The sequence below is a fragment of the Salvelinus sp. IW2-2015 genome, linkage group LG6.1 (assembly GCF_002910315.2).
Source record: "Salvelinus sp. IW2-2015 linkage group LG6.1, ASM291031v2, whole genome shotgun sequence".
Classification (NCBI taxonomy): domain Eukaryota; kingdom Metazoa; phylum Chordata; class Actinopteri; order Salmoniformes; family Salmonidae; genus Salvelinus; species Salvelinus sp. IW2-2015.
The window spans coordinates 28,313,730-28,340,590 of record NC_036845.1 but is presented as its reverse complement, the minus strand read 5'-3'; the positions used below and the strand labels follow the sequence as shown (position 1 = coordinate 28,340,590).

At 45.5% G+C, this 26,861-nt stretch overlaps 1 protein-coding gene across 1 annotated transcript in view; it reads left to right on the top strand.

Moving 5' to 3' along the window:
- The first annotated feature begins 290 nt into the window (after positions 1-290).
- The window catches only part of LOC111964771 (A disintegrin and metalloproteinase with thrombospondin motifs 2-like), a 222,883-nt gene continuing 196,312 nt past the window's right edge, over positions 291-26,861 (top strand). The window contains 2 exon segments of the mRNA XM_023988582.2: positions 291-674; positions 2,900-3,348. Of these exon segments, the coding sequence (XP_023844350.1) occupies positions 590-674; positions 2,900-3,348 (534 nt within the window). The 5' untranslated portion in view covers positions 291-589.

Genomic DNA, 26,861 nt, shown 5'->3' with positions numbered 1-26,861 from the left:
CTTTTCAGAATGGTGCACAGTGTTGGCGGCGTGACCAGTGAAACGTGCACTCCAAACATAATTGATTCGGGAGAATAGTTTAAAGTTATAAAACAACTTTTCCCACTATTAAATTACTATTTCTCGGGTGGAAGGGGAAAGGTTGGTGATTTTCTCAGATTTTCCTCCCCATTTATTTAAGCTGTCATGAACTGTCAATCAGTCGCAGCACGCCCAATGTTTTCGAACTATCCTCATCTACCTCGCGCCTCCCTGCTGAGTACAGTCAGATAAATGTGTGGGCGCGCGTGTATGTGTATGTAGAGTCGGGGAGTTGTCAGAGCGCAGAGGCAAGGAGCAGGAGCGAGAGAGAGAGAAAGAGTGTGTGTGAGCGAGTAAGATTGAGAAAGCGAGAGAGAGAGACAGAGAGAGGGAGGGGGTGAGCGAGAGAGAGAGAGAGAGAGAGAGAGAGCGTTCTCTCCCGGTGCACTTGGCAGTTAGTTGCGGGCTGCTGTGCTGTTGCTGTCGTGGCGGTGTGGCTAGTCGCGGGGAACTTTAGCACACTGGAGCCCGAAGTCCCACTCTCTCACCTGCGCAGTTCGGAGCTGCCATGGGTCTCGCGCCTGGATTGACTATCTTAATCATTCTGTCGGCCTTTCTGCACACGAGTGGCCTATATATCGCCAGTAGCGTAGGTACGTAAACGTGGGACTGTTTATGTTTACAATATTTTGCTGTTTCCATACGCTGGGGTTCAATTGGGTAGACGCAACCTTCTGTGCGCCCAACATAGTAGCCTGGGCTGTAGGCTGCAGCTACTGTATATACACACCCTAAAAACGTCCCTTTTCAACTTTGGTTTAGTGGATGGATCAAGGTTAGTGGATCAAGGTTCCCGATACTTTTCCTGGAGATTGTTCTCTCTCTGTGCTGTGTCAGGGCAGGCAGTGTTGTTAAGTGTGCGTTTCTCTCTCTCTCCTCTCCTCATCCTGCTCCTGACGCGGGCTGGCGGTTTAGCATTTCGGACAGTCAGGGCAGGGGAATTCACTTTGGCTGTGTAAGGATGCAAGGATAGGTTTGTTGTCGGCGTTTGCCATGGAGTAACCTTGTGTGATTAGGTGGAGATAGAAGCTATCGATTTGGTCACAAGAAGAGAATGGTCGGATGTTCTCGATTACAAATTAACATCTAATTATCATCTAATACATTAGAGAAAAATAATAGTCCTAATAACAATAGTAATAAACATTGCAGAATAATAACATTGCACAGTTTACGCTTAGTATCGATATCTCACAAATCTTTTGCAGAAAACTTTTATTTAGTGACCATGGGGAAATTATATAGACTGTCAAAACATATTGGGCTCTGTTATCATGGAATCAGACATGGAATCAGATTGATAAAATCTTGCAGGAATCAAGTATGTGGTGCACCTCACCCTCGCCTGCTTATTTGCACCGCTATTAAATGATGATCTCGGTTACACTCATTATAGCCCAGTGATTAAAACAAAACACCATAATATCTATCATCTGTTTTAAGATATGTGTTTAGATGATAATAATGCAAGTGATATTGAGAAGGACAGCGGAGAGTCGTTAGTGTCACTGATGTGATCTAGTGCTGTGGCTTTGAATAGAGAGTAGTGATATGTGGGCGAGGCGCAGCGTTCTGCCACTAGCGCCACGGAGGGAGCATCTCTCTCACGCGTCTAAAAGCTGCCTCCGAGGGAGGTGTCACTGTCAGTGTCACAGTTATACTGCGGTGCGTCGCCAAGAAAACGGCCTACAGTGCATTTAAGACCTGATTATGGGGAAGTAATAAGGATGGCGATGGCATTAGGCTAAAATACATTATATTAATTAGGCGGCACGTCTCTCCAAATGTTAACTCCATTGTAACCAGACTTCCCACAGCAAAACAAGCTGACTCTCTTTCATCTGCTTGCTCTGCCCTCACATTTAGCCTCACATTTAAGTGTTTCACCATTTTATTTTCAGGACAACCATGGCTACGAGTGGAATATAAAAATGTACATAAACAGTTGCATTCATGAGTGTTATTGACAAAGGTCAATAAAAAAATGTGGTCAGCCAATCAAAAACCTGATAAAAAAAATGAAAGTATATGAATGGTGAAAGTATGGATTTTGTTTGCTCATTGGGAAATTAATATCCTACTAGTCAGTGTCAACTTAGAGTTTGTGACAGCAACTATGTGAACTTATTACAGTATTATAGACACTATGTCCTGGGATTTCCTATGATCTTCTATGGAGAACCCCTTACCTTCGACTCTTGTGTGGCTTGTGAGTGTCATAGAGCAAACCACACACAGCCCATCAAGGAGGTGGGGTTGAATCTGGGTTCAGGGGTGGGGGTGTGTATGTTTGTGTGTCTCTGTGTTGGGTAGGCTTATCTGTTTGAAGTCCATGCATATTTTCTCTGTGATCAAGAAGGGATGCAATTAGGAATGGAACATGACATCTCTAACATAACCCCTCCCCTTTTCCCTAATTCTCTTTCCCAACTCGGCCTATCTCTCTCTGTCTAATTTTCTTATTCTCTCTCATTCCTGCCCTTTCCCATCCTTCTCATCTCTCCCTTCTCCATCCCCTCCTCATCTCCCCCTTATCCTCCCTCTGCATTCCTCTCTCACCTCTTCTCTCCTTCTTCTCCTCTCCCATCCTATCTCTCCCACTAACCTCTCTCCTCCTCTTCTCTCCTCTCCTCTGCTCTCCCTCACCACCATCCACCTATCCCCCTGTCCTTCTCCCTCTCTCCCTCCCCCTCTCCCTGCCTCCACCTGTCCCACTTGTCCCTCTCCACCCTCTCCACCCTCTCCCCCCACCACCCTTTTCTCCCTCATTCCCTATCCACCTGTCCCTCTCCCCTCGCTCCCCTCCTCCAACCTCCAGACTCCCTGCAGCATGTCCTGGGGGAGTATGGACTGGTGAGGCCCGTGAGCGTGGACGCAGACGGCCGCTTCCTGTCCCACGCCGTGTCGGCCGGCCGGCCGGGGGTGGGGGCGGGGCAGCCCCATAGGCGCTGGAGGAGGGAGACCGGAGAGAACGGGGGAGGAGGAGGCGGAGGAGATGAAGAAAGAGAGGAAATGTACGAGGAGGATGGAGGGCCCCGACACAGACAGCTTTACTACAACGTCACCGTCTTCGGCCGGGAGTTCCACCTGCGTCTGCGGCACAACGCGCGACTGGTGGCCCCCGGAGCCAAGATGGAGTGGCACGATGATAACGACAGCAACGGGACAGCCACGCGCTCCGAGCCACTGCAGGGAGACTGTTTCTACGTGGGTGACGTCACAGACACGCCCGGAGCCACCGTAGCAATCAGCAACTGCGACGGCCTGGTGAGTTTGGGTTGTTTGGGTTCCTGTCGAGAATGTCTGTGTCCGCTGTGAACAGCGCCCATCTAACTGTCTCTTAGCACTGTTTCAGTTCTGTACTGTGTTTGACATTCGTCCCGCTCAAGTTTACTGCGCTGTATAGAATTTCCTGGGCGGTTCTTATTGCTGATTGGTGGCGCTTTAACGAGCTCTGTGCTTTATGGAAATCTAGCTCATTTGACGGGATGCATTGTATTGGTGATGTTTCTGTTTTTCAAATCTGTTTTTGTCTGTTCGGGACTGTGTAAGGATGTTTCTCTCATATTTGATGGCCCGGAAGGCCTGTGGTGTGAGGTTATGAGTCGCCATTCCTATCCCAATCTTTAGATTGTGCGTGCTTATGTGTCAACAACTGCGAGAGAGAGAGAGAGAGCGAGAGAGAGAGAGGAGCCATGTCCGAGTTTCCATAGGAACGCCCAGTGCGTAGACAGAGAGAGAGACAGAGAGAGAGAGAGGAAGAGAGAGAGCGAGAGAGAGAGATGGAGAGAGAGAGAGGGAGGGAAACAGAGAGAGAGAGAGACAGACAGAAACAGACACGCAGAGAGAGAGAGAGAGGGGAAAGAGAAAGAACTCTACTGTGTAACCCCTTGACTTCTCTCTGGTGACTCAGCATGTTTCCTGGTTGACCCCAGGGTCCAGAGGTCATGGAGGGGTCATGTTGCTATTTTGTTGATGCTCCTACGTGTGTAGTAGCTGAATTGTGTTCTACTTGACTCCACTTTCCACTCAGTCGAAGTCAGAGAGAGTTGACGCAGTAGTCTGAAGTTTGTTTTACAGATGTCATTTGATATATTGAAAGAGGCTATGTGATTTGCTTGAGTGTGTTTATTGAAATGATCAAATCAAAAGATTAAGAGTTAGTTGTATTTCTGTTGTCAATGCAATGTTAGGTAGGTATTCTGAAGACTAAATCGACTGAGCGATGGGTTTGAGATCTCATGCATGGATATTTGGTCTGTGTGTTTGTCTCGGGGGGTGGAGGAGAGGGAGGCCCCGATGACCTGCATTTTTTGGTCTCTGTGGGACTGTGTATGTGTGTTTGACCTGCCTGCGGAGAAGAGAGGAGGAGAAGAGGAGGACAGGACCCCTCYTCTCAGGGAATAAGAAGAGGAGAAGGGAGGGAAAGAAGAGAAGGGAGGAGAGGATGTTCCTTCATTAGACCATTGTTCATTAGTCGACAGCCAACAACTGGAGCCGTTTAGAGCTGAGTACACTGGGGACCCTTTGACCAGCTGAGAGAGCAGGCACCCAGCCAGCAGCCACACAGCAGCCAGACAGCCAGCCAGTAGCCAGCCAATATACTGCCAGCATGGGCACAAGGGGCAGGCCCTACACCACCTCTCCGCTCTGCTCTGGCCTGCCCCCAGCTCACTGCCTGGCCACTAGCCACAATCCAGAGAGAGGGAAAGGGAGAGAGAAAAAGAGAGAAAGGGAGAGTGAGGAGATGGGAATGAAGGGAGTGGCAGAGAGGAGAGGGTTGAAGGAAAAGACAGGGAGAGAGAAAAAGAGACAGAAGGGGAGCAAAAGCAGAGTGTAGAGAAACCAAGAGACAAGGAGAGAGACAGGGAGAGAGGGAGAATGAGAGCAAGGGTGGTGTGGAAAAATGAATGGTCTTTGAGGTGAATTGGTGTCTTGTGAAGAAAGAGTATGTGATCAACTGGTGAGGTCTTGTTGCGTAGTTGAGGAGAGGCAGCACAGTGGGGAAAAGGGCGTTGGAGATGGTGGTCATGTGGTGGTGGGGTAAAGGAAAATTTAATTACAGCATGACTGTAGTATGCCCCCTCCCTCAGACTCCCCCACATGTGGGAGAGAATTGGTTTTAGTGGAAGAATTTCAGTACAGAAATCCTAACCTAAACTTACCTAACCTAGCCTCTTGGAATATTTTATACATGCGTGTGTGTGTGTGTGTGTGTGTGTGTTTATAAACCTCGTCCCACTAATGGCTTTCCCCCTGGCCTAGCATACTCGGTCAAAGCTACAGAAGCTGTTCCGAAGTGTGTGTGTGTCATTCTCTGCTCTCCTGTATGCATTAGAAAGACAGCCGGGCTGGAGAAAGAGAGAGAGAGGGAGAGAGAGAGAGAGAGAGAGAGTGGTGTGGGTGTGGTGTGTGTGTGTGGTGTGTGTGTGTGTTGTGTGTGTGTGTGTGTGTGTGGTGTGTCGTGCGTGCGTGCGTGCGTGCGTGCGTGCGTGCGTGCGTGCGTGCGTGCGTGCGGTGCGTGCGTGCGTGCGTGCGTGCGTGCGTGCGTGCGTTTGGGGATTTTTCCGTAGCAGAGGGAGAGAGAGAGAGCAAAAGATCGAGAGAGAGAGAGAGCGAGAGAGAGAGCGAGAGAGAGAGAGAGAGAGAGAGAGAGGGAGAGATGTGTGGAATGTACAGTAGAGTGTGTTAGCCCAGAGGACAAGAGAGGAAAGGCAGTTCCTGCTGTTCTTCTGTTTCCTGCCACCACTGTCCTCCTCCTCCTAGCCCAGACCACAGACAGAGAGAGGGGGATAGGGGGAGGAGGAAGAGAAAGAGGAGGGAAAGGGAGAGAGAGAGGAGGGAGGGAAAGGGAAAGGGAGAGAGAGAAGGAGAGATAAACAGAGCGAGAAAGAGATCTGTATAAACTTGAACTGATTGCTTGATCCCAACACATGGACTGTACATAAATATGTGTTGTACTGTAAACTATTAAACAAAATAGCAGTCTTCATAAAGACATAGATTCTCACAGCCATCTAAACTTACATTCCAGATGGACCAGGCTTGAGATAATCAGAGGGTGCAGCCAAATGATAGGGTGGCATTGTGTTGCCGTGGGAACATAGTCAGACAGGTATACAGGTATGGATTCACCCAATAGGAAGGCCCGGAGAGGGAGTGCGGGAGTACTTCATTGGCTGGAACTGGAAGCTGGGCAGAGAGCATAAAATCACATATAGAACTGATGATTTATGGGATCTCTATGGGTCCCAGGCCTTTCTCTAATGTACGTCTCAATCTAACAATCAGACAGACAGAAAGACAGATTGACAAAGGGATGGACGGGTGGTGGATGGCAGACCTGTCATCATCCCTGCTAACCTTTAGAAACAGGTGGGAGAACACCTGGACAGCAGAGACATGTATTACACCCACACACACAAACACAAGTCGCACACACACACACACACACTGTCTCCAGCATATGGCAGATACATGCATGGTGAAACAAGTGTTGAGCTCAATTCAGAATTGATTTGAGAATGCCTCAAATTCTCAATCAATTGTTGAATTGGAATTTAATTTGAATTGAAGTAGTCAACAGGTTGTGATGACTTGAGTTAATTATATTGAGAGCATGTATTTGCTGAATGAATATATAGTGCAATGAATGATTTATTTGGCCACTTTTGTGTAAGGTTTTGCCCGAAAGAGTTTTGAATATTGAAACATGTGTGGAAACAGGTGAATAGTGTTTACGGTTATGGGAAATGTGTGTGTGTTTTTGGGAATGATGTAAGGCTATGGGTTTTTGTGCTACAGGGACCAGTTTTTGTGCTTAAGCAATCCAGAAAAACTGCAAAGGGAATATAATTTAATTCAGTGAAATGAAATGAAACTCAATTGCCTCTTCTATTCAATATTAGGTGTAGTCTATAGAAATATACAGGTAACAGCCAAAATGAAGGAAACACCAACATAACACCATCTTAATAGGGTGTGGGGGCACCACGAGCCTGAACAGCTTCAATGCACCTTGGCATACATTCTTCAAGGAGGGACGCGACACCATTCTTCCCTGAAAAATTCAATAATTTTATGTTTTGTTGATGGAGGTGGAAAACTGTCTCAGGTGCCGCTACAGAATCTCCCGTAGGTTTCCCATCGGCTTGAGATCTGGTGACTGAGAGTGCCATGGCATATGGTTTAAATCGTTTCCATGCTCATCAGACCATTCAGTTACCACTCGTGCCCTGTGGCTGGGTCCATAGTCATCCTATAGGGGCATAGCCATGGTAGCAAATATAAGGGCCTGCCCAGCATTCTTATACAGTACATGACCCTAAGCATGATGGGATGTGGATTGCTTAATTTACTCAGGAACCAGACCTGTGTGGAAGAACCTGCTTTCAACATACTTTGTATCCCTCATTTGTGACTCGTCTCAGGAAACTCGGCGTACGTCGCCCGTCACTACTTCACAGGAGCGCCATTTGAGCGTAATCATTTGTTTAATTCATCAAAACAGAATAACTATTAAAGAAACATATGCATAACCGTGGTAGCAATTGAAAGAGAACAGTTTGGAGATTACGGGTAAATTATTGGATTTATCAACATTACCCTGTTGATATGATGTGCATTTTACATGTACTGTACGTTTCACAGCATTTGTCCATAACGTAATTTGAAAATACTCTGGATACATTCAGTAACACAATAAGAATATTCATTGACATTTTGGAGTATGTGCAAGATTAGACAAAAACTATTACAAGGGCTTGAGTGAGAGGTCTAACATGTGTCTCAAAGTGGCCACACACCTCTCCAGACTGTGCACAGTTCCTAAATCATTTCAATGCCTTCAACTATAAGGTGCTTTTTGTTTTAGCTCTCTTAGCTTTGCCATTGAGGAACTGAAGCAAGCACACTTGTAGTTTATTGTATGGGAACACAGCCCTGTGTCCCCACCATCACACATCCCTGTGTCCCCACCATCACACAGCCCTGTGTCCCCACCACCACACAATTACTGTTGTTTATACAGGAACACAGCCCTGTGTCCCCACCATCACACAATTACTGTTGTTTGTACAGGAACACAGCCCTGTGTCCCCACCATCACACAATTACTGTTGTTTGTACAGGAACACAGCCCTGTGTCCCCACCATCACACAATAACTGTTGTTGTTTACGCAATCTAAAAACGTTCCATCATTTGAAGGCTTAATCTATTGCCAGCATGGTTACCTCCAGTACGTTATAAAATATGATCTTACAGGGTTAGGCTTTCAAACGGCACTTCAGACAAAGAGATTGTAATTTTGATGCGCATAGAATGGAGACATGAGTGCATTCAAGTGTGTGTTCCGTGACTCATTTTCTTCACAATATGACAAACACTCTGTTCAGGACAACCCAGGGTATAACGCATGTCATCTTTGTAACTGTGGATCAAACATATTGATCATAAATGTTGATACTGTAAATAACATGAGTTTTCAAATATGGAAACGGTAAGTGCACATTTGGACTCACGGGTGGTGCGGTTTGCTTGTATGACATCAAAGTGGTATTTATATATTATAATCTTCAACGACTCATCTTTCAGAACACGTTTCCCTCAGTCAGGCAGCGACGAATGTGCAAACGTAGCCCCATTCGCTGGAGGGATGGGGGCACGTTCTTGTCGCGCTCGGTTCTCAAGTTTATAACGGCTGTCAGTCAACACCCATGCAGCGCTGTGAAGCAGAGCACCTAAGTTCCTATTAAGGCGCTTGTCAATGACACGCGATGACAGTGTCTGTGAGTGGAAAGGGCTACAATTAATGATAGAGGAAAACACAACCTGTATGTGGATATTCTTAGTAGAGGTCGACCGATTAATCGGCATGGCTGATTAATTAGGGGCGATTTCAAGTTTTCATAACAATCGGTAATCGGCATTTTTGGATGCCGATTATGGCCGATTACATTGCATTCCATGAGGAAACTGCATGGCAGGCTGACCACCTGTTACGCGAGTGCAGCAAGGAGCCAAGGAAAGTTGCTAGCTAACATTAAATGTATCTTATAAAAAACAATCAATCTTCACATAATCACTAGTTAACTACACATGGTTTATGATATTACTAGGTTAACTAGCTTGTCCTGCATTGCATATAATCAATGCGGTGCCTGTTAATTTATCATCGAATCACAGCGTACTTTGCCAAACGGGGGATGATTTAACAAAAGTGCATTCGCGAAAAAGCACAATCGTTGCATGAATGTACCTAACCATAAACATCAATGCCTTTCTTAAAATCAATACACAGAAGTATATATTTTTAAACCTGCATATTTAGTTAAAATAAATTAATGTTAGCAGGCAATATTAACTAGGGAAATTGTGCCACTTCTCTTGCGTTCATTGCATGCAGAGTTAGGGTATATGCAACAGCGAACTAATTTGCCAGAATTTTACATAAATATGACATAACATTGAAGGTTGTGCAATGTAACAGCAATATTTAGACTTACGGTTGCCGCCCATTCTATAAAATATGGGACGGTTCCGTATTTCACTGAAAGAATAAACATTTGTTTTCGAAATGGTAGTTTCCGGATTTGACCATATTATTGACCAACGGCTCGTATTTCTGTGTTTATTATATTATAATTAAGTCTATGATTTGATAGAGCAGTCTGACTGAGCGGTGGTAGGCAGCAGCAGGCTCGTAAGCATTCATTCAAACTTTACTGTGTTTGCCAGCAACTCTTAGCAATGCTGCTTCACAGCGCTGTTTATGACTTCAAGCCAATCAACTCCTGAGATTAGGCTGGCAATACTAAAGGGCCTATTAGAACATCCAATAGTCAAAGGTACTGTTGAAGTCAGATGTTTACATACACTTAGGTTGGAGTCATTAAAACTAGTTTTTCAACCACTCCACAAATTTCTTGCTAACAAACTACAGTTTTGGCAAGTCGGTTAGGACATCTACTTTGTGCATGACACGAGTAATTTTTTCAACAATTGTTTACATACAGATTATTTCACTTATAATTCACTGTATCACAATTCCAGTGGGTCAGAATTTTACATACACTCAGTTGACTGTGCCTTTAAACAGCTTGAAAAATTCCAGAAAATTATGTCATGGCTTTAGAAGCTTCTGATAGGCTAATTGACATCATTTGAGTCAATTGGAGGTGTTCCTGTGGATGTATATCAAGGCAAACCTTCAAACTCAGTGCCTCTTTGCTTGACATCATGGGAAAATCTAAAGAAATCAGTCAAGACCTCCACAAGTCTGGTTCATCCTTGGGAGCAATTTCCAAACGCCTGAAGGTACCACGTTCATCTGTACAAACAATAGTACGCAAGTATAAACACCAAGGGACCACACAACAGTCATAACTCTCAGGAAGGAGACGCGTTCTGTCTCCTAGAGATGAATGTACTTTGGTGCCTAAAGTGCAAATCAATCCCAGAACAACAGCAAAGGACTTTGTGAAGATGCTGGATGAAACAGGCACAAAAGTATCTATATCCACAGTAAAACGAGTCCTATATCGACATAACCTGAAAGGCCGCTCAGCAAGGAAGAAGCCACTGTTCCAAAACCACCATAAAAAGGGGGATGCTTGCAAGCCGAAGWACACCATCCCAACCGTGAAGCAGGGGGATGGCAACATCATGTTGTGGGGGTCCTTTGCTGCAGGAGGGACTGGGTCACTTCACAAAATAGATGGCATCATGCGGGAGGGAAATTATGTTGATATATTGAAGCAACATCTCAAGACATCAGTCAGGAAGTTAAACCTTGGTCGCAAATGGGTCTTCCAAATGGAAAATGACCCCAAGCATACTTCCAAAGTTGTGGCAAAATGCCTTAAGGACAACAAAGTCAATGTATTGGCATGGTCATCACAAAGCCCTGGCCTCAATCCAATAGAAAATTTGTGGGCAGGCCTGAAAAAGCGTGTGCGAGCAAGGAGGCCAACAAACCTGACTCAGTTACACCAGGTCTGTCAGGAGTAATGGGTCCATAGTAATGGGTCCAAAATTCACCCAACTTATTGTGGGAAGCTTGTGGAAGGCTACCCGAAACGTTTGACCCAAGTTAACTTCTCTAGTGTACGTGGGACGGTAGCGTTCCACCTGGCCAACATCCAGTGAAATTGCAGAGCACCAATTTCAAAAACAGAATTACTCATTATAAAAATTCATAAAACATACAAGTGTTATACATCGGCTTAACGATGAACTTCTTGTTAATCCAACCGCTGTGTCAGATTTCAAAAAGGCTTTACGGCGAAAGCATGCCATGCGATCATCTGAGAACAGCGCCCAGCAGACAAATCATTACAAACAGTTACTAGCCAAGTAGAGGAGTTACAAAAGTCAGAAACAGYGATAAAATGAATCACTTACCTTTGATGATCTTCATATGGTTGCACTCACAAGACTCCCAGTTTCACAATAAATGTTTGTTTTGTTCAATAAAGTCCCTTTTTATATCCAAAAACCGCTGTTTTGTTGGCGCGTTTTGTTCAGTAATACACAGGCTCAAAGGCAGTCTCAACAGGCAGACGAAAAATCCGAAAAGTATCAGTAAAGTTCATAGAAACATGTCAAACGATGTTTATAATCAATCCTCAGGTTGTTTTTAGTCATAATAATCAATAATATTTCAACCGGACAATAGCTTTGTCAATATAAAAGGGAAACAAGAAAGGTGCGCTACGCTAGGCCAATTGTGCGTCGCCCCATGGACCCCCCGGTCGCGGCCGGCTGCGACAGAGCCTGGGCGCGAACCCAGAGACTCTGGTGGCGCAGCTAGCACTGCGATGCAGTGCCCTAGACCACTGCGCCACCCGGGAGGCCCTGACTAAATAGATTTTATTTATGTATTATATTAAGTTCAAATAAAAGTGTTCATTGTTCAGTCAGTTTTGTTGTAATTGTCATTATTGCAAATAATAATAATAATAATCGGTATCGGTATCGGCGTTGAAAAATCATAATCGGTCGACCTCTAATTCTTAGTTATTATATTTCCTTAATCACTTCAATTCTGTTCAATATGGGGAAAATACTACATTTCCCAGCGTGCATTAGTTTAACCTTCAAGTTGTTCCTCAAGATGCCTGAGGCCCTCAAAAAGAAGCCCAACAAATTAAATGGTTGACGCCTGCTCATGTGGAGTTCGGCGCGAGACGACCATTAGACCCGATTACGTATTTCTGTGAATGCGCTTAGTTAGCCAACGTCGCCATGACATCACCTACAAGTTTGATCTGGGATTTCTATTGGAGACGCAGTTTTAAGCCTATCTTCATACTCTTATGTCTTTGACTAAGGTTTCCAGAGATATATATCCTTTGAGAGACGTATATCCTTTGGTATCTGGAAGTGTAACCTGTCAGATTCAATAAAACTCATGTTCTGTGACTGAGTGGGATTTCTCTGAATTGCACTGAATTAAATTCTACTTCCTGTCACTCAAACTCAAATTCTATATCCTGTGGGGTGTGGCCAATTCAATTCGAATTTCAACTAAATTCCAAAATTCTGAGTTGAGAAATGTATGGTGATCAGAGAGTGTTTCCCTCTCTCTTTAATCTTTTCTCTCCCTCGCCTGTAGTCATGGTTATGAGTGACAGGCGCTGTCTCGGGTTAAACCTGTCATGTTGCCTAGACGCCCCTGCTCTTTTTAAAAATCTCTCTCTCTCTTTCTGTCTCCCCCTCGTGCCCCCCATCTCTCTCTTCCCCTTCCCTCTCTTGTTCTCTCTCCATCTTCCACCTCTGTTTCTCGCTCCTCACCCCCCCCCCCCCCCCACCCTTTCCCTTGGCCACTAGCGGTAGAGACAGGGGGATGGCTCTCCTAATGATGCTATTAAAAGTGCCAGGGAGGAGAGGAGAGGCAGACTGCTTTTGTTTCTCGACACCCACAGATTCAGACCCAGATTACATCCCTCACTCAGAGAGAGAGAGAGAGAGAGAGATAGAGAGAGAGACAGAGAAAGAGACGAAGAAAGAGAAAGAGGCAGAGAATGAGACAGAGAAAGAGACCGAGACAGGCAGGGTGTCCAATAGGTCCACATGGCTCCTTTAGCAGGCTGTCTTCTCTTGTTTTAGCCCTGTTCTATTCCCTAGTTAAGAGTCGCTCACACAAGTGGGGTTGTAGGTGAAGGGTGTTGCTCTCCGTCTCCTTTCTATGGCGGATGAACTGTTATGTTAGAAGCAGCACAGTGGGTTGTTTATAACATAACGATGTTAGACACAGGTGTTGCGTTTCGTAGCCCGTAGATTCTGAGGTTGTGTCTGTGTGTGTGTGTGTGTGTGTGTGTGTAGGTGTGTGAGTATGTGTGTTATTAGTGCACAGCATGAGCTGCCAGATGCTCATGTTATTTTGGTATTTGCGTTGAAAATACTATTTTGTAACCGCCTCGGAATTCAGAAACAAGCGCAAAAGCTAAAGGCATTTACAGGTGTTCCAAATGGATGGTTCTAGATCCGATCGGATTTGCCAAGGTCCCAAACAATAGCTTTTAGCTTTTTGTAATGTTATTCTTCGATGCTCTAAAAGTTGGGGTTACACGTTCATTCACAGTGTTTTCTCACCATTCTTACCAGTTAAATACTATGAGTTTGTTCTAATTTGACCTGTCTTGTAAAATAAAGGTGTGCAGAGACTTTTGCCTGTTTCTCCAGCTTTGCCTTTTGCCTCCAGCACCTTCACAAATCAGCTGTGGGTGTGTGGTCGATTTTCTGCCTATTATGGTAAAATAAACGAAATAAATATTTAAACGGTTAGCAAATGGAGTATTCTGCATTTAGTTCCATAGGATGACACATTCTCCTGGATGGCTGTGCCTATCACGGTCACTCTTGTTGCCGTGTAACAGAGGAGAGACACTCTACACTACAGTTTATACAGAGCTACCGTACTGTACAGTCCTCCCCATCCCGCTCTAGTATCACATGTCAGCTGAGGACTTAACCATCTCAGTTTACAGCCAAGCCAGTCACATCAGGCAGGCATGGCAGTGTTGAGGCTGGGGCCTGATGATCACAATAATAAACTCCTACTAAGTGAAAATGACATGGCCATTTACCCCAGACAGCCCTGTAACACACACAGTCATTACATCTAAATTACATAGCCATAGGAAACCATTCAGCCAGCCAAGAAGTGGTGTGGGGGCTTGGGCCTCTCTATAGGCCTCTCCATAGTGTGTTTTTCATTTACCCACTGAGCCAGGGTCAGACGATGAGAAGCTCTTCACTGTAATCAGCTGAAATTGAAATGATGACATCAATTACAGCGCATCACCACAGCTGTTATTGACCCCGGTCGTCCCTGAGTGGTGGAGAGAGGAGGGGCCGCAGGGGCTGCAGGGAGAGTAGGGTGCAGGAGCGCTGAGGCTGGCTGGATACGAATTAGCGAGAAAGAGAGAGAGACTCTGATTGCAGATTCCATCTTGCAGCGTACCCCACTCAAACACACAATTACTAAATCTAGGGCTAATATCATGCAGCCAGCCGGTAGGGACGCTCTCACAGAGGTACGCCACTGCTACGGTAACCAGATCAGAGCACAGCAGACTTTTAACACAGCTGTGATTACTGCCTGCCTCTCACTTCACTTTTTATTTTATTTATTTCACCTTTATTTAACCAGGTAGGCTAGTTGAGAACAAGTTCTCATTTGCAACTGCGACCTGGCCAAGATAAAGCATAGCAGTGTGAACAGACAACACAGAGTTACACATGGAGTAAACAATAAACAAGTCAATAACATGGTAGAAAAAAAAGAGAATCTATATACAATGTGTGCAAAAGGCCTGCAGGTGGCAATAAATCGAATAATTACAATTTAGCAGATTAACACTGGAGTGATAAATCATCAGATGATCATGTGCAAGAAGAGATACTGGTGTGCAAAAGAGCAGAAAAGTAAATAAATAAAAGCAGTATGGGGGGTGAGGTAGGTAAATTGGTGGGTAGTTTACAGATGGACTATGTACAGCTGCAGCGATCGGTTAGCTGCTCGGATAGCAGATTTTTAAAGTTGTTGAGGGAGATAAAAGTCTCCAACTTCAGAGATTTTTGCAATTCGTTCCAGTCGCAGGCAGCAGAGAACTGGAAGGAAAGGCGTCCAAATGAGGTTTTAGCTTTAGGGATGATCAGTGAGATACACCTGCTGGAGCGCGTGCTGCGGGTGGGTGTAGCCATCGTGACCAGTGAACTGAGATAAGGCGGCACTTTACCTAGCATAGCCTTGTAGATGACCTGGAGCCAGTGGGTCTGACGACGAACATGTAGCGAGGGCCAGCCGACTAGGGCATACAGGTCGCAGTGGTGGGTCGTATAAGGTGCTTTAGTAACAAAACGAATGGCACTGTGATAAACTGCATCCAGTTTGCTGAGTAGAGTGTTGGAAGCTATTTTGTAGATGACATCGCCGAAGTCGAGGATCGGCAGGATAGTCAGTTTTACTAGGGTAAGTTTGGCGGCGTGAGAGAAGGAGGCTTTGTTGCGGAATAGAAAGCCGATCTTGTATTGATTTTGGATTGGAGATGTTTGATATGAGTCTGGAAGGAGAGATTTGCAGTCTAGCCAGACACCTAGGTACTTATAGATGTCCACATATTCTAGGTCGGAACCGTCCAGGGTGGTGATGCTAGTCGGGCGTGCGGGTGCAGGCAGCGAACGGTTGAAAAGCATGCATTTGGTTTTACTAGCGTTTAAGAGCAGTTGGAGGCCACGGAAGGAGTGTTGTATGGCATTGAAGCTCGTTTGGAGTTTAGATAGCACAGTGTCCAAGAAGGCCGGAAGTTATAGAATGGGTCGTCTGCGTAGAGGTGGATCAGGGAATGCCCGCAGCAAGAGCAACATCATTGATGTATACAGAGAAAAGAGTCGGCCCGAGAATTGAACCCTGTGGTACCCCCATAGAGACTGCCAGAGGACCGGACAACATGCCCTCCGATTTGACACACTGAACTCTGTCTGCAAAGTAGTTGGTGAACCAGGCAAGGCAGTCATTAGAAAAACCGAGGCTACTGAGTCTGCGATAGAAAATATGGTGATTGACAGAGTCGAAAGCCTTGGCCAGGTCGATGAAGACGGCTGCACAGTAATGTCTTTTATCGATGGCGGTTATGATGTCGTTTAGTACCTTGAGCGTGGCTGAGGTGCACCCGTGACCGGCTCGGAAACCGGATGCACAGCGGAGAAGGTACGGTGGGATTCGAGATGGTCAGTGATCTGTTTGTTGACTTGGCTTTCGAAGACCTTAGATAGGCGCAGGATGGATATAGGTCTGTAACAGTTTGGTCCAGGGTGTCTCCCCCTTTGAAGAGGGGGATGACCGCGGCAGCTTCCAATCCTGGGGTCTCAGATGATACAAAGGAGAGGTTGAACAGGCTGGTAATAGGGGTGCGACAATGGCGGCGGACAGTTTCAGAAATAGGGGGTCCAGATTGTCAAAGCCCAGCTGATTTGTATGGGTCAGGTTTTCCAGCTCTTTCAGAACATCTGCTATCTGGATTTGGGTAAAGAGAAGCTGGGAGGCTTGGGCGAGTAGCAGCGGGGGGGGCGGGGCTGTTGGCCAAGGTTGGAGTCGCAGGAGGAAGGCATGGCCAGCCATTGAGAAATGCTTGTTGAAGTCTTCGATTATCACGGATTTATCGGTGGACCGTGTTACTAGCCTCAGTGCAGTGGGCAGCTGGGAGGAGTGCTCTTGTTCTCCATGGACTTTACAGTATCCCAGAACTTTTGGAGTTAGAGCTACAGGATGCGAATTTCTGCTTGAAAAAGCTGCTTTGCTTCCTGACTGACTGCGTGTTGGGTTCCTGACTTCCCTGAACAGTTGCATATCGCGGGGTTCTCGACGATGCTATGGCAGTTCGCCACAGGATGTTTTTGTGCTGTCGAGGCAGTCAGGTCTGGAGTGACCAAGGGCTATATCTGTTCTTGGTTTGAGCTCACTTGGAGCATGTTCATAATTGTGTAACATTTGAATGACCAGGCATCAATGACGGATGAGGTAATATCCTTCCAGGGTACCCAGTCGATTGAGGCTGCTCGCAGTTTTTAGGGACGTGACAGTGATGAGGGGTGGTCGTTTAACCGCGCCCCCCGTGGCGGAATAGGCAATGAGGCAGTGATCGCTGAGATCTTGATTGAAGACAGCAGAGGTGTATTTGGAGGGCAGGTTGGTCAGGATAATGTCTATTAGGGTGCCCATGTTTACGGATTAGGGTTGTACCTGGTGGGTTCCTTGATGATTTGTGTGAGATTGAGGGCATCAAGCTTGGATTGTAGGACTGCGGGGTGTTAAGCATATCCCAGTTTAGGTCACCTAACAGAACAAACTCTGAAGCTAGATGGGGAGCGATCAATTCACAGATGGTGTTCAGGGCACAGCTGGGAGCTGAGGGGGTCGGTAGCAGGCGGCAACAGTGAGAGACTTATTTCTGGAGAGATTAATTTTTAAAATTAGAAGTTCGAACTGTTTGGGCATAGACCTGGAAAGTATGACAGAACTTTGCAGGCTATCTCTGCAGTAGATTGCAACTCCTCCCCTTTGGCAGTTCTATCTTGAGAAAGTGTTATAGTTGGGTATGGAAATCTCAGAATTTTTGGTGGCCTTCCTAAGCCAGGATTCGGACACGGCAAGGACATCAGGATTGGCAGAGTGTGCTAAAGCGGTGAGTAAGGCAAACTTAGGGAGGAGGCTTCTGATGTTGACATGCATGAGGCCAAGGCTTTTCGATCGCAGAAGTCAACAAATGAGGGTGACTGGGACATGCAGGGCCTGGGTTTACCTCCACATCACCCGAGGAACAGAGGAGTAGTAGGATGAGGGTGCGGCTAAAGGCTATCAAAACTGGTCGCCTAGAGCGTTGGGTACAAAGAATAAAGGAGCAGATTTATGGGCGTGGTAGAATAGATTCTGGCATAATGTGCAGACAGGGGTATGGAGGGGCGCGGGTACAGCGGAGGCAAGCCCAGGCACTGGGTGATGATAAGAGAGGTTGTATCTCTGGACATGCTGGTCTCAATGGGTGAGGTCACCGCATGTGTGGGGGTGGGACAAAGGGGGTATCAGAGGTACGGAGAGTGAAACTACAGGTCCATTGCAAACCAAAACAATGACAATGAAAACTAGCCTGAACAACAGTATGCAAGGCATATTGATATTTGAAGAGAGACATACAATAAGGCATAAAGTGATTGCAGGTCTTGATTGGGAGAGCTAGCTAAAACAACAGGTAAGATAACAGCAGCAATAACAGGGTGCTAGTCTAACACAGCAAGAACAGGTAAAAATGGCGATGACTAGGCAGAGAGGGTCGGATTAACTACACACAGATCCTGAGTTAAAGCACAGAGCCGACAGATAAGACACAAAATAACAGAATGGAGTACCGTGAATTAATGGACAGTCAAGCATGCATCAGCTATGTAGCCAAGTGATCATAGTGTGATCACAGGGGGCAGCCGTAGATGGAGCAGAGGAGGCCTCCACTAAGCTAGCAGCGGCGTTTAAAGTTAGTAGCCCGGGGGGTGGTCTGCTCAGACGGAGGGGTCTGCTCAGACGTGGTTGTGTCGACAGAGAATCCAAGCCAGATGGCGATGGCGAAAGAGAGGTTGTGAATTGTAGAAGTGTTTGCTAACTGGTGCTAGCTTCGTGGCAGTGGCAGTGGCGCTAGCTCTTCAGCTAGCCGGCAGATGGGCCTAGCTCGAGGCTAGCTCAAGGCTAACTGGTGCTTGCTCTCAGGACAGAGGTGTTAGCCAGTAGTAGCCACTCGGTTGCAGCTAGCTAGCTGTGATGATACGGTGTAATTGTCCAGAGCTTGCGTCAGGAATCCGGTGATGTGGTAGAGAAAAAAAGCAGTCCTATATGCTCTGGGTTGATATCGCGCTTGCAGCTAGCCGGCAGATGGCCTAGCTCGAGGCTAGCTCAAGGCTAACTGGTGCTTGCTTCGGGACAGAGGTGTTAGCCAGTAGTAGCCACTCGGTTGCAGCTAGCTAGCTGTGATGATACGGTGTAATTGTCCAGAGCTTGCGTCAGGAATCGGTGATGTGGTAGAGAAAAAGCAGTCCTATATGCTCTGGGTTGATATCGCGCTGCAGCTAGCCGGCAGATGGGCCTAGCTCGAGGCTAGCTCAAGGCTAACTGGTGCTTGCTTCGGGACAGAGGTGTTAGCCAGTAGTAGCCACTCGGTTGCAGCTAGCTAGCTGTGATAATACGGTGTAATTGTCCAGAGCTTGCGTCAGGAATCCGGTGATGTGGTAGAGAAAAAGCAGTCCTATATGCTCTGGGTTGATATGCGCTTGCAGACTGGCAGGTATTGGCCCGGTATTGAAGCTGGCTGTGTCCGAGTTAAGGGCGAAGACCGCAGCAGTGGCTAACTGACTACTAGCTAGTAGCTAGTTATCTGGCTAGCTTCTGATTGGGGTTACGGTTTCTAAAGTATATAAAAAAATAGCAGGTCCGTACCAACTTGGGTGAGGCGGAATGTAGGATGTATATTCAGTTCCTAGATGGAAAGTGAAATTAAAATAAATACGAAATGTATACGAAAAATACGAATACTATTTACACGGGACAAAACAGGACAAAGACACATCCGAGCTACGCCATCTTGGATTGAAAAGTGTCTGGACTTACTGGACTTATTTCCCACTCTCTCTTTCTCTCTTTCTCTCTTTCGCATGACGTAATAATGTACATATTGCCAAAGCGAAATTAAGTGGTTCATTTACAATATTAATATAATAATAATCTAGATTGTCAACAGGACAATCAGTAACAACAATAATCAAGGGTACCCTACAATGGACAATAACAATGGCATAGATGACATGTGCAGGTTGGTCTGTCTGACATTGTCCCCCCATTTTATGGCAGGCAGCAATGCAGTGTGCTGCACCCCGTCTCTCTCTTCTCTCTCTGTCTCTCCTCGTGTCTCTCTCTCTGTCTCTCTCTCTGTCTCTCTCTGCTCTCTCTCTCTCTGTCTCTCTCTTCTCTGTCTCTCTCTCTCTCTCTCTCTGTCTCTCTCTCTGCTCTCTCTCTCTGTCTCTCTCTCTCTCTCTCTCTGTCTCTCTCTTCTATCTCTCTCTCTCTCTCTCCTCTCTCTCCCTCTCTTTATAAACAATAACAAATAATAATATAAAATGGTAGTAAATAATAATACAAAATTAAATCCCAAAATAACAACAATATACACTCTCTCTCTTTTTTCTCCCTCTATCTCACTCTCTTGCTCTCTCTCTCGCTGTCTCTCTCTATCGCTGTCTCTATGTGATCCCGTCTTCTCCCTATCACTCCTCTCTCTCTCTCTCTCTCTCTTCCATTCAAAAACTGCTGGCACAGTGTGCTGGGAGAATCTGAGCGTGAGGAATAGGGTTCCCCAAAAGAAAATGTATCTGTGATGTCACAATGAGGACAGTGGTGTGATCTGGACATGGAACAATGGAATGTATATGAGCCATCATAAAGGCCACAAGAAGAACAGTTTTTAACATGTCACAATGAGCACAGAATCTTGCTGAATGTCAACAAAAACACCTGATCAATTTGTTTTAATACATTCAGGCACATTTCCTTGGAAGCTGTATAAGCAACAGTCAGCTAGGCAGTCAATCAATCCATCAGTCCTCAGGCCATGGGGCCACGTAGCTAATTGATACTAGCGACATCAGCATTTTCCGACAGACGGGCAGAAAGGCAGCAGGAGAGGACAGCGTTTTCTAGACCAGCACTAGAACAGGAAGAGACACTCTTACGAGCTGTCTGTCTGTCTGTCTGTCTGTCTGTCTGTCTGTCTGTCTGTCTGTCTGTCTGTCTGTCTGTCTGTCTGTCTGTCTGTCTGTTCCCACCAGCACCGTCTCTCCTGTGAACGAGGTGGTAGCTGCTTTACCTCAGAGCTGAGGGACAGGTGTCTTTGTACTCGCAAAACCCTCTGTAGTGTGGAGTTTTCCCAGAGCCCTTTGTGTAGAGGTGTGTTTGTAATCTTCACAAACAGAATACATAAGAGAAGGGAGGGAGAGAGGCAGGGAAAGAGCAGAATAAAGAAGGAGGGAACCTCTATGTACCCAACCAGAGCCTCAACAATAACAACAACAACATTACTGGCAACACCTGCTCATAACACAGTTAGAAAGTAATGCTTGTATAACTCTGGTAGTATGACAGACATAAACCCTTATTGGCCCCTATCTAGGAAGGCTCCCTCAAGCTGAAGAGCACTGGAGTGGACCAATAGTCCCTTTAGCACAGGGCAAGTGTATATTTTCCGGGGAGTATCGTTAGATCCTTCTCCTGGAAGTGCATTTGAAAGTATGTGTATATTTTGTAAAATGTGTCCTATTTGTTGTTCCCTTTAGTTGGTTGAATGTTTTGGGTATCTGTTTCCTGGGAGTTTGCTGTCTGTGTATCCGTCTGGTCTTTCTGTCAGTCTATCGCTCTGTCTGAGTGAGGAGGAGCTCAGCTTCAGATGCAGCCAGGCATTGAAGTACCAGACATCACACTCTATTACACACATCCTACTGGCCACCCCTCAGAGCCTGGTTCCTCTCTAGGTTTCTACCTAGGTTCCTGTCTTGCTAGGGAGTTTTGTCTAGCCACCGTGCTTCTACATCTGCATTGCTTGCTCTCTGTGGTTTTAGGCTGGGTTTGTGTACATGTAAAAAGGGCTTTGGAAATACATTTGATTTGACCTACACCTTCGTCCTCTGTAGTATGTGGCCCAATTTTTGGGGTTTCAAATATATCCGTTTGAMTTGGATTAGGGCTCTTCCAAATGTGTTATTTTGGGGATCTTTGTATTTGCAGGGAGGAGGCCTGTCTCTCTATGATGATGCATACGAGCGAATTCCATGTGGCTGCTGTCTGAAAGACAAAAAACAAGACAATTCATCTGATACTTAGATGTTTGTGATTGATAGCCTGTCGAACTGTACAGTACGAGGGAGCTTTAGAAATGACTTGGCAACGACACAGCAAGTATCATAATCCCCTTTCGGAGCTACTTTACATTGTGGCGTTGCTGTAAAATGACCTTGCCATTAGTACCTTGTATGAATCCATGTCTGGGTAAAATACCATTGAGGCATCACTGTTACACTCACACCTTGACTCAAGGCCAGGCCATTAGCACCTTATCATCGGTCACAGTGGTAGGCCTTCATCTGCTGTACAGTAGCAAGAGGAGAGAAAGAAATGGCTAGAAATACAATTTTAGAGTGAGTTTAGATGACGGGATAGAAATCGATGCTGTCGTGTTCGTGTGTGTGTTTATATGTCTATATTGCATGTGTGCTGTCCCCGATAACCCCACTGTGCCGATGTGGCTCACAGTGCGATGTGTCAGGTCAGCTCCTGAGTGTGTGTGTGTGTGTGTGGGTGTGTGTGTGACGTCATCAGAGCGCAGGACAGAGTGTATGCTTCGCCAGCACCTCTTACTGCTCGTGGAAACAGGACGTCTGAGAGAGGGGAAGTGGAGGGAGAATAAAGGGAAAGAAGAGGGAGAGATGGCGAAAGGGAGAGAGGTGGAGACATTGTCCTTGCGTCTACAAGATCAATACACCAAGTGGTATTATGACTCTTGTTACCCCCCCCCTCCCCAGAAACTGTAGATCTATAGAGTACACACACCACCCACACTCACGCACATTGATTTTTTTTGGACGATGTGGTCTGAAAATATTGCTCTGCAACACAAAGAGAAATGATTTCTCCTTTTCTAATCTTTTCTGTGTGACACACTGGGGAGAAGGGGACTTATTGTCAGCCTGTTTTGTTATCGCCATAGTTAATCTCTAATCCTCTCTCTACCCCCTTTAGAGGCTCCACTAGCTCTGTGGTGTCCCTGTAATCCTCTAACACTGTCCTGCTCTGACCAGGGGAACTGGACTGAGTGTAGGGCAAGGCCACTGCATTGAGACAGAAAGGGGTGGTGGGACAGAGGCCATGTTACAGTAGATATTAAAACAGTGYCGGTAGAGTTTGTTTCCCCCTCCTCTCCCCTCCCTGTGGCAGCAGCTTGGAGGCAATAGCTAGCAGCAGCGGTTTTGTATGTTGACTTTGATGCCAATGCAATGTGACAGGACTTTCCTGAAGTATTTTTGCTCCTGTGTGAAAGCACAGAGTTAGTATCCGCTTCCCTCTATCTCTCTAACTCTGCCTGGGGGGGGGGGGAGCACTCTTGGCAAAAACCTTATTCACTTTTCCTCTGCGTGTCTACCTACCTATGCAGTATACCTTTTTCTATCCATTTACTTCTCTCTTTTCCAATCAACACTTTCTCCATCTCTTTCTTCCACTCAATAGTCTCTCTTTCTCTCCACCTCCCTCCCTAACTCTCTCACCAATGTTCAAATCAAATCAAATCAAATCAAATCAAATTTTATTAGTCACATACACATGGTTAGCAGATGTTAATGCGAGTGTAGCGAAATGCTTGTGCTTCTAGTTCCGACAATGCAGTAATAACCAACAGTAATCTAACCTAACAATTCCACAACTACTACCTTACACACACACACAAGTGTAAAGGGATAAAGAATATGTACATAAAGATATATGAATGAGTGGTGGTACAGAACGGCATGGCAGATGCAGTAGATGGTATAGAGTACGGTATATACATATGAGATGAGTACTGTAGGGTATGTAAACATAAAGTGGCATAGTTTAAAGTGGCTAGTGGTACATGTATTGCATAGAGATGGCAAGATGCAGTAGATGATATAGAGTACAGTATATACATATGAGATGGGTAATGTAGGGTATGTAAACATTGTATTAAGTGGCATTGCTTAAAGTGGCTAGTGGTACATTTTTACATAATTTCCATCAATTCCCATTTTTAAAGTGGCTGGAGTTGAGTCAGTATGTTGGCAGCGGCCGCTAAATGTTAGTGGTGGCTGTTTAACAGTCTGATGGCCTTGAGATAGAAGCTGTTTTTCAGTCTCTCGGTCCCTGCTGTTGTTGACTTCTCCCCGGTGGGTGTGGCCTGTAGTCATGGTTTTGAGTGACAGAAGCTGTCTCAGGTCATTCTGTCGTGTTGCCTAGCCATCCCTGCTCTTTTGTTGAGACTCTCTCTTTCTCTCTCTTTCTCTCCATCTCTTCATCCAACTCTCTGACAGTGCAATACAGCACAGAGGTCAAAGACCCAGCTGAGACACAAGCTGTTGCTGCCTGCCTGCCTGCTTGCCGTTACAGTGCCTATGATATGTATTCACCCCCTTTGTATTTCATTACATTTTATTGGGTTACAAAGTGGGATTCAAATCGATTTAATTGTAATTTTTTTTATCAAAGATCGACACAAAATACTCTGTAATGTCTAAGTGGAAGAAAAATTCTCTATATATTAATAGGAAAGTTGTGTACAGCAGTAGTTTATAGGATGAGCCTTGACTAGAATACAGTATATACAGTGCATTCACTGTATTCCTTCCCTTTTTCCACATTTTGTTACGTTAAGGCCTTATTCTAAAATGGATTAAATATAAAATGTTCCTAATCGATCTACACACAATACCCTATAATCTCAAAATGCAAACATGTTTTTAGAATTCAGATCCTTTGCTATTAGACTCGAAATTGAGCTCAGGTGCATCCTGTTTCCATTGATCATCCTTGAGATGATTCCACCTGTGGTAAATTCAATTGAAATGACATGATTTGGAAAGGCACACACCTGTCTATATAAGGTCCTACAGTTGACAGTGCATGTCAGAGCAAAAACCAAGCTATGAGGTCGAAGGAAATGTCCGTAGAGCTCCGAGAAAGAATTGTCTTGGCACAGATCTGGGGAAGGGTACCAACATTATTTTGCAGCATTGACGGTCCCCAAGAACACAGTGGCTTCCATCATTCTTAAATGAGCTGTCCGCCCGGCCAAACTGAGCAATCGTGGTTGAAGGGCCTTGGTCAGGGAGGTGACCAAGAACCCGATGGTCACTCTGACAGAGCTCCACATTTCCTCTGTGGAGATGAGAGAACCTTCCAGAAGGACAACCGTGTATGCAGCACTACACCAATCAGGCCTTTATGGTAGATTGGCCAGACGGAAGCCACTCCTCAGTAAAAGGCACATGACAGCCTGCTTGGAGTTTGCCAAAAGGCACCTAAAGGACTCTCAGCCCATGAGAAACAAGATTGTCTGGTCTGATGAAACCAAGATTAAACTCTTTGGCCTGAATGCCAAGCGTCTCATCTGGAAGAAACCTGGCACCATCCCTACGGTGAAGCATGGTGGTGGCAACATCATGCTGTGAGTATTTTTTCCAGTGGAAGGGACTGGGAGACTAGTCAGGATCGAGGGAAAGATGAACGGAGCAAAGTACAGAGAGTTTCTTGATGAAAACCTGCTCCAGAGCACTCAAGACCTCATACTAGGGTGAAAGTTCACCTTCCAACAGGACAACGACCCTAAGCACACAGCCAAGACAACGCAGGAGTGGCTTGGGGACAAGTCTCTGAATGCACTTGTGTAGCCCAGCCAGAGCCCAGACTTGAATCTGATCGAACATCTCTGAAAATACCTGAAAATAGCAGTGCAGCGATGCTCCCCATCCAACCTGACAGAGCTTGAGAGGATCTGCAGAGAAGAATGAAAGAAACTCCCCAAATACAGGTGTGCCAAGCATGTAGCGTCATACCCAAGAAGACTCGAGGCTGTAATCGCTGCAAAATGTGCTTCAACAAAGTATTGCGTAAAGGGTCTGAATACTTATGTGAATGTGATATTTCTGTTTTTTTTAAACGTAACAAAATGTGGAAAAAGTAAAATGGTCTGAATACTTTCCGAATGCACTGTACATATGAAGTGGGTAAAACAGTATGTACAAATGTATGTACATAGGGTAGAAGTCTCTAAGTTGCAGGGTAGAGTACCCGTGGTAGCCAGCTAGTAATACCGAATAAGTTCAGGGCAGGGTACTGGGTGGAGGCCGGCTAGCGGTGACTATTTAATAGTCTGTTTTTCAGTCTCTCGGCCCCAGCTTTGATGCACCTGTACTCTCCGCCTTCTAGATGGAAGCGGGGTGAACAGGCCGTGTGTCACGGCCGTCGTAAGAAGTAGACCAAAGCGCAGCGTCGTGAGCGTATATATTCCTTTTATTTAGGATGACGCCGACAAAAACAATAAACAATACAAAACAACCGTGAAGCTTAAGGGCTATGTGCCACAAACAAAGTCAACTTCCCACACTGAAAGGAGGGAAAAGGGCTACCTTTAAGATTCAATCTAAAAAGAGATACTTTTTTTAAAGTCCTACAGATCTACACAACCTATTCCGCCTATTCTAAGTGAAAGAAAGTAAGTACATTTTTATAAATTAAAACAAATTTAAGTTAAAAAAAAAATGTCTTGATTGCGTTTGTCTTCACACCGTTGTTTTTCACAAGCGTAGCAGGCTGTGAATTCTGCAACGTTTCTAGGATGGGCTATTTAGCAGGACAATTACACTGCTCAAAAAAATAAAGGGACCACTTAAACAACACAATGTAACTCCAAGTCAATCACACTTCTGTGAAATCAAACTGTCCACTTAGGAAGCAACACTGATTGACAATAAATTTCACATGCTGTTGTGCAAATGGAATAGACAAAAGGTGGAAATTATAGGCAATTAGCAAGACACCCCCAATAAAGGAATGGTTCTGCAGGTGGTGACCACAGACCACTTCTCAGTTCCTATGCTTCCTGGCTGATGTTTTGGTCACTTTTGAATGCTGGCGGTGCTTTCACTCTAGTGGTAGCATGAGACGGAGTCTACAAC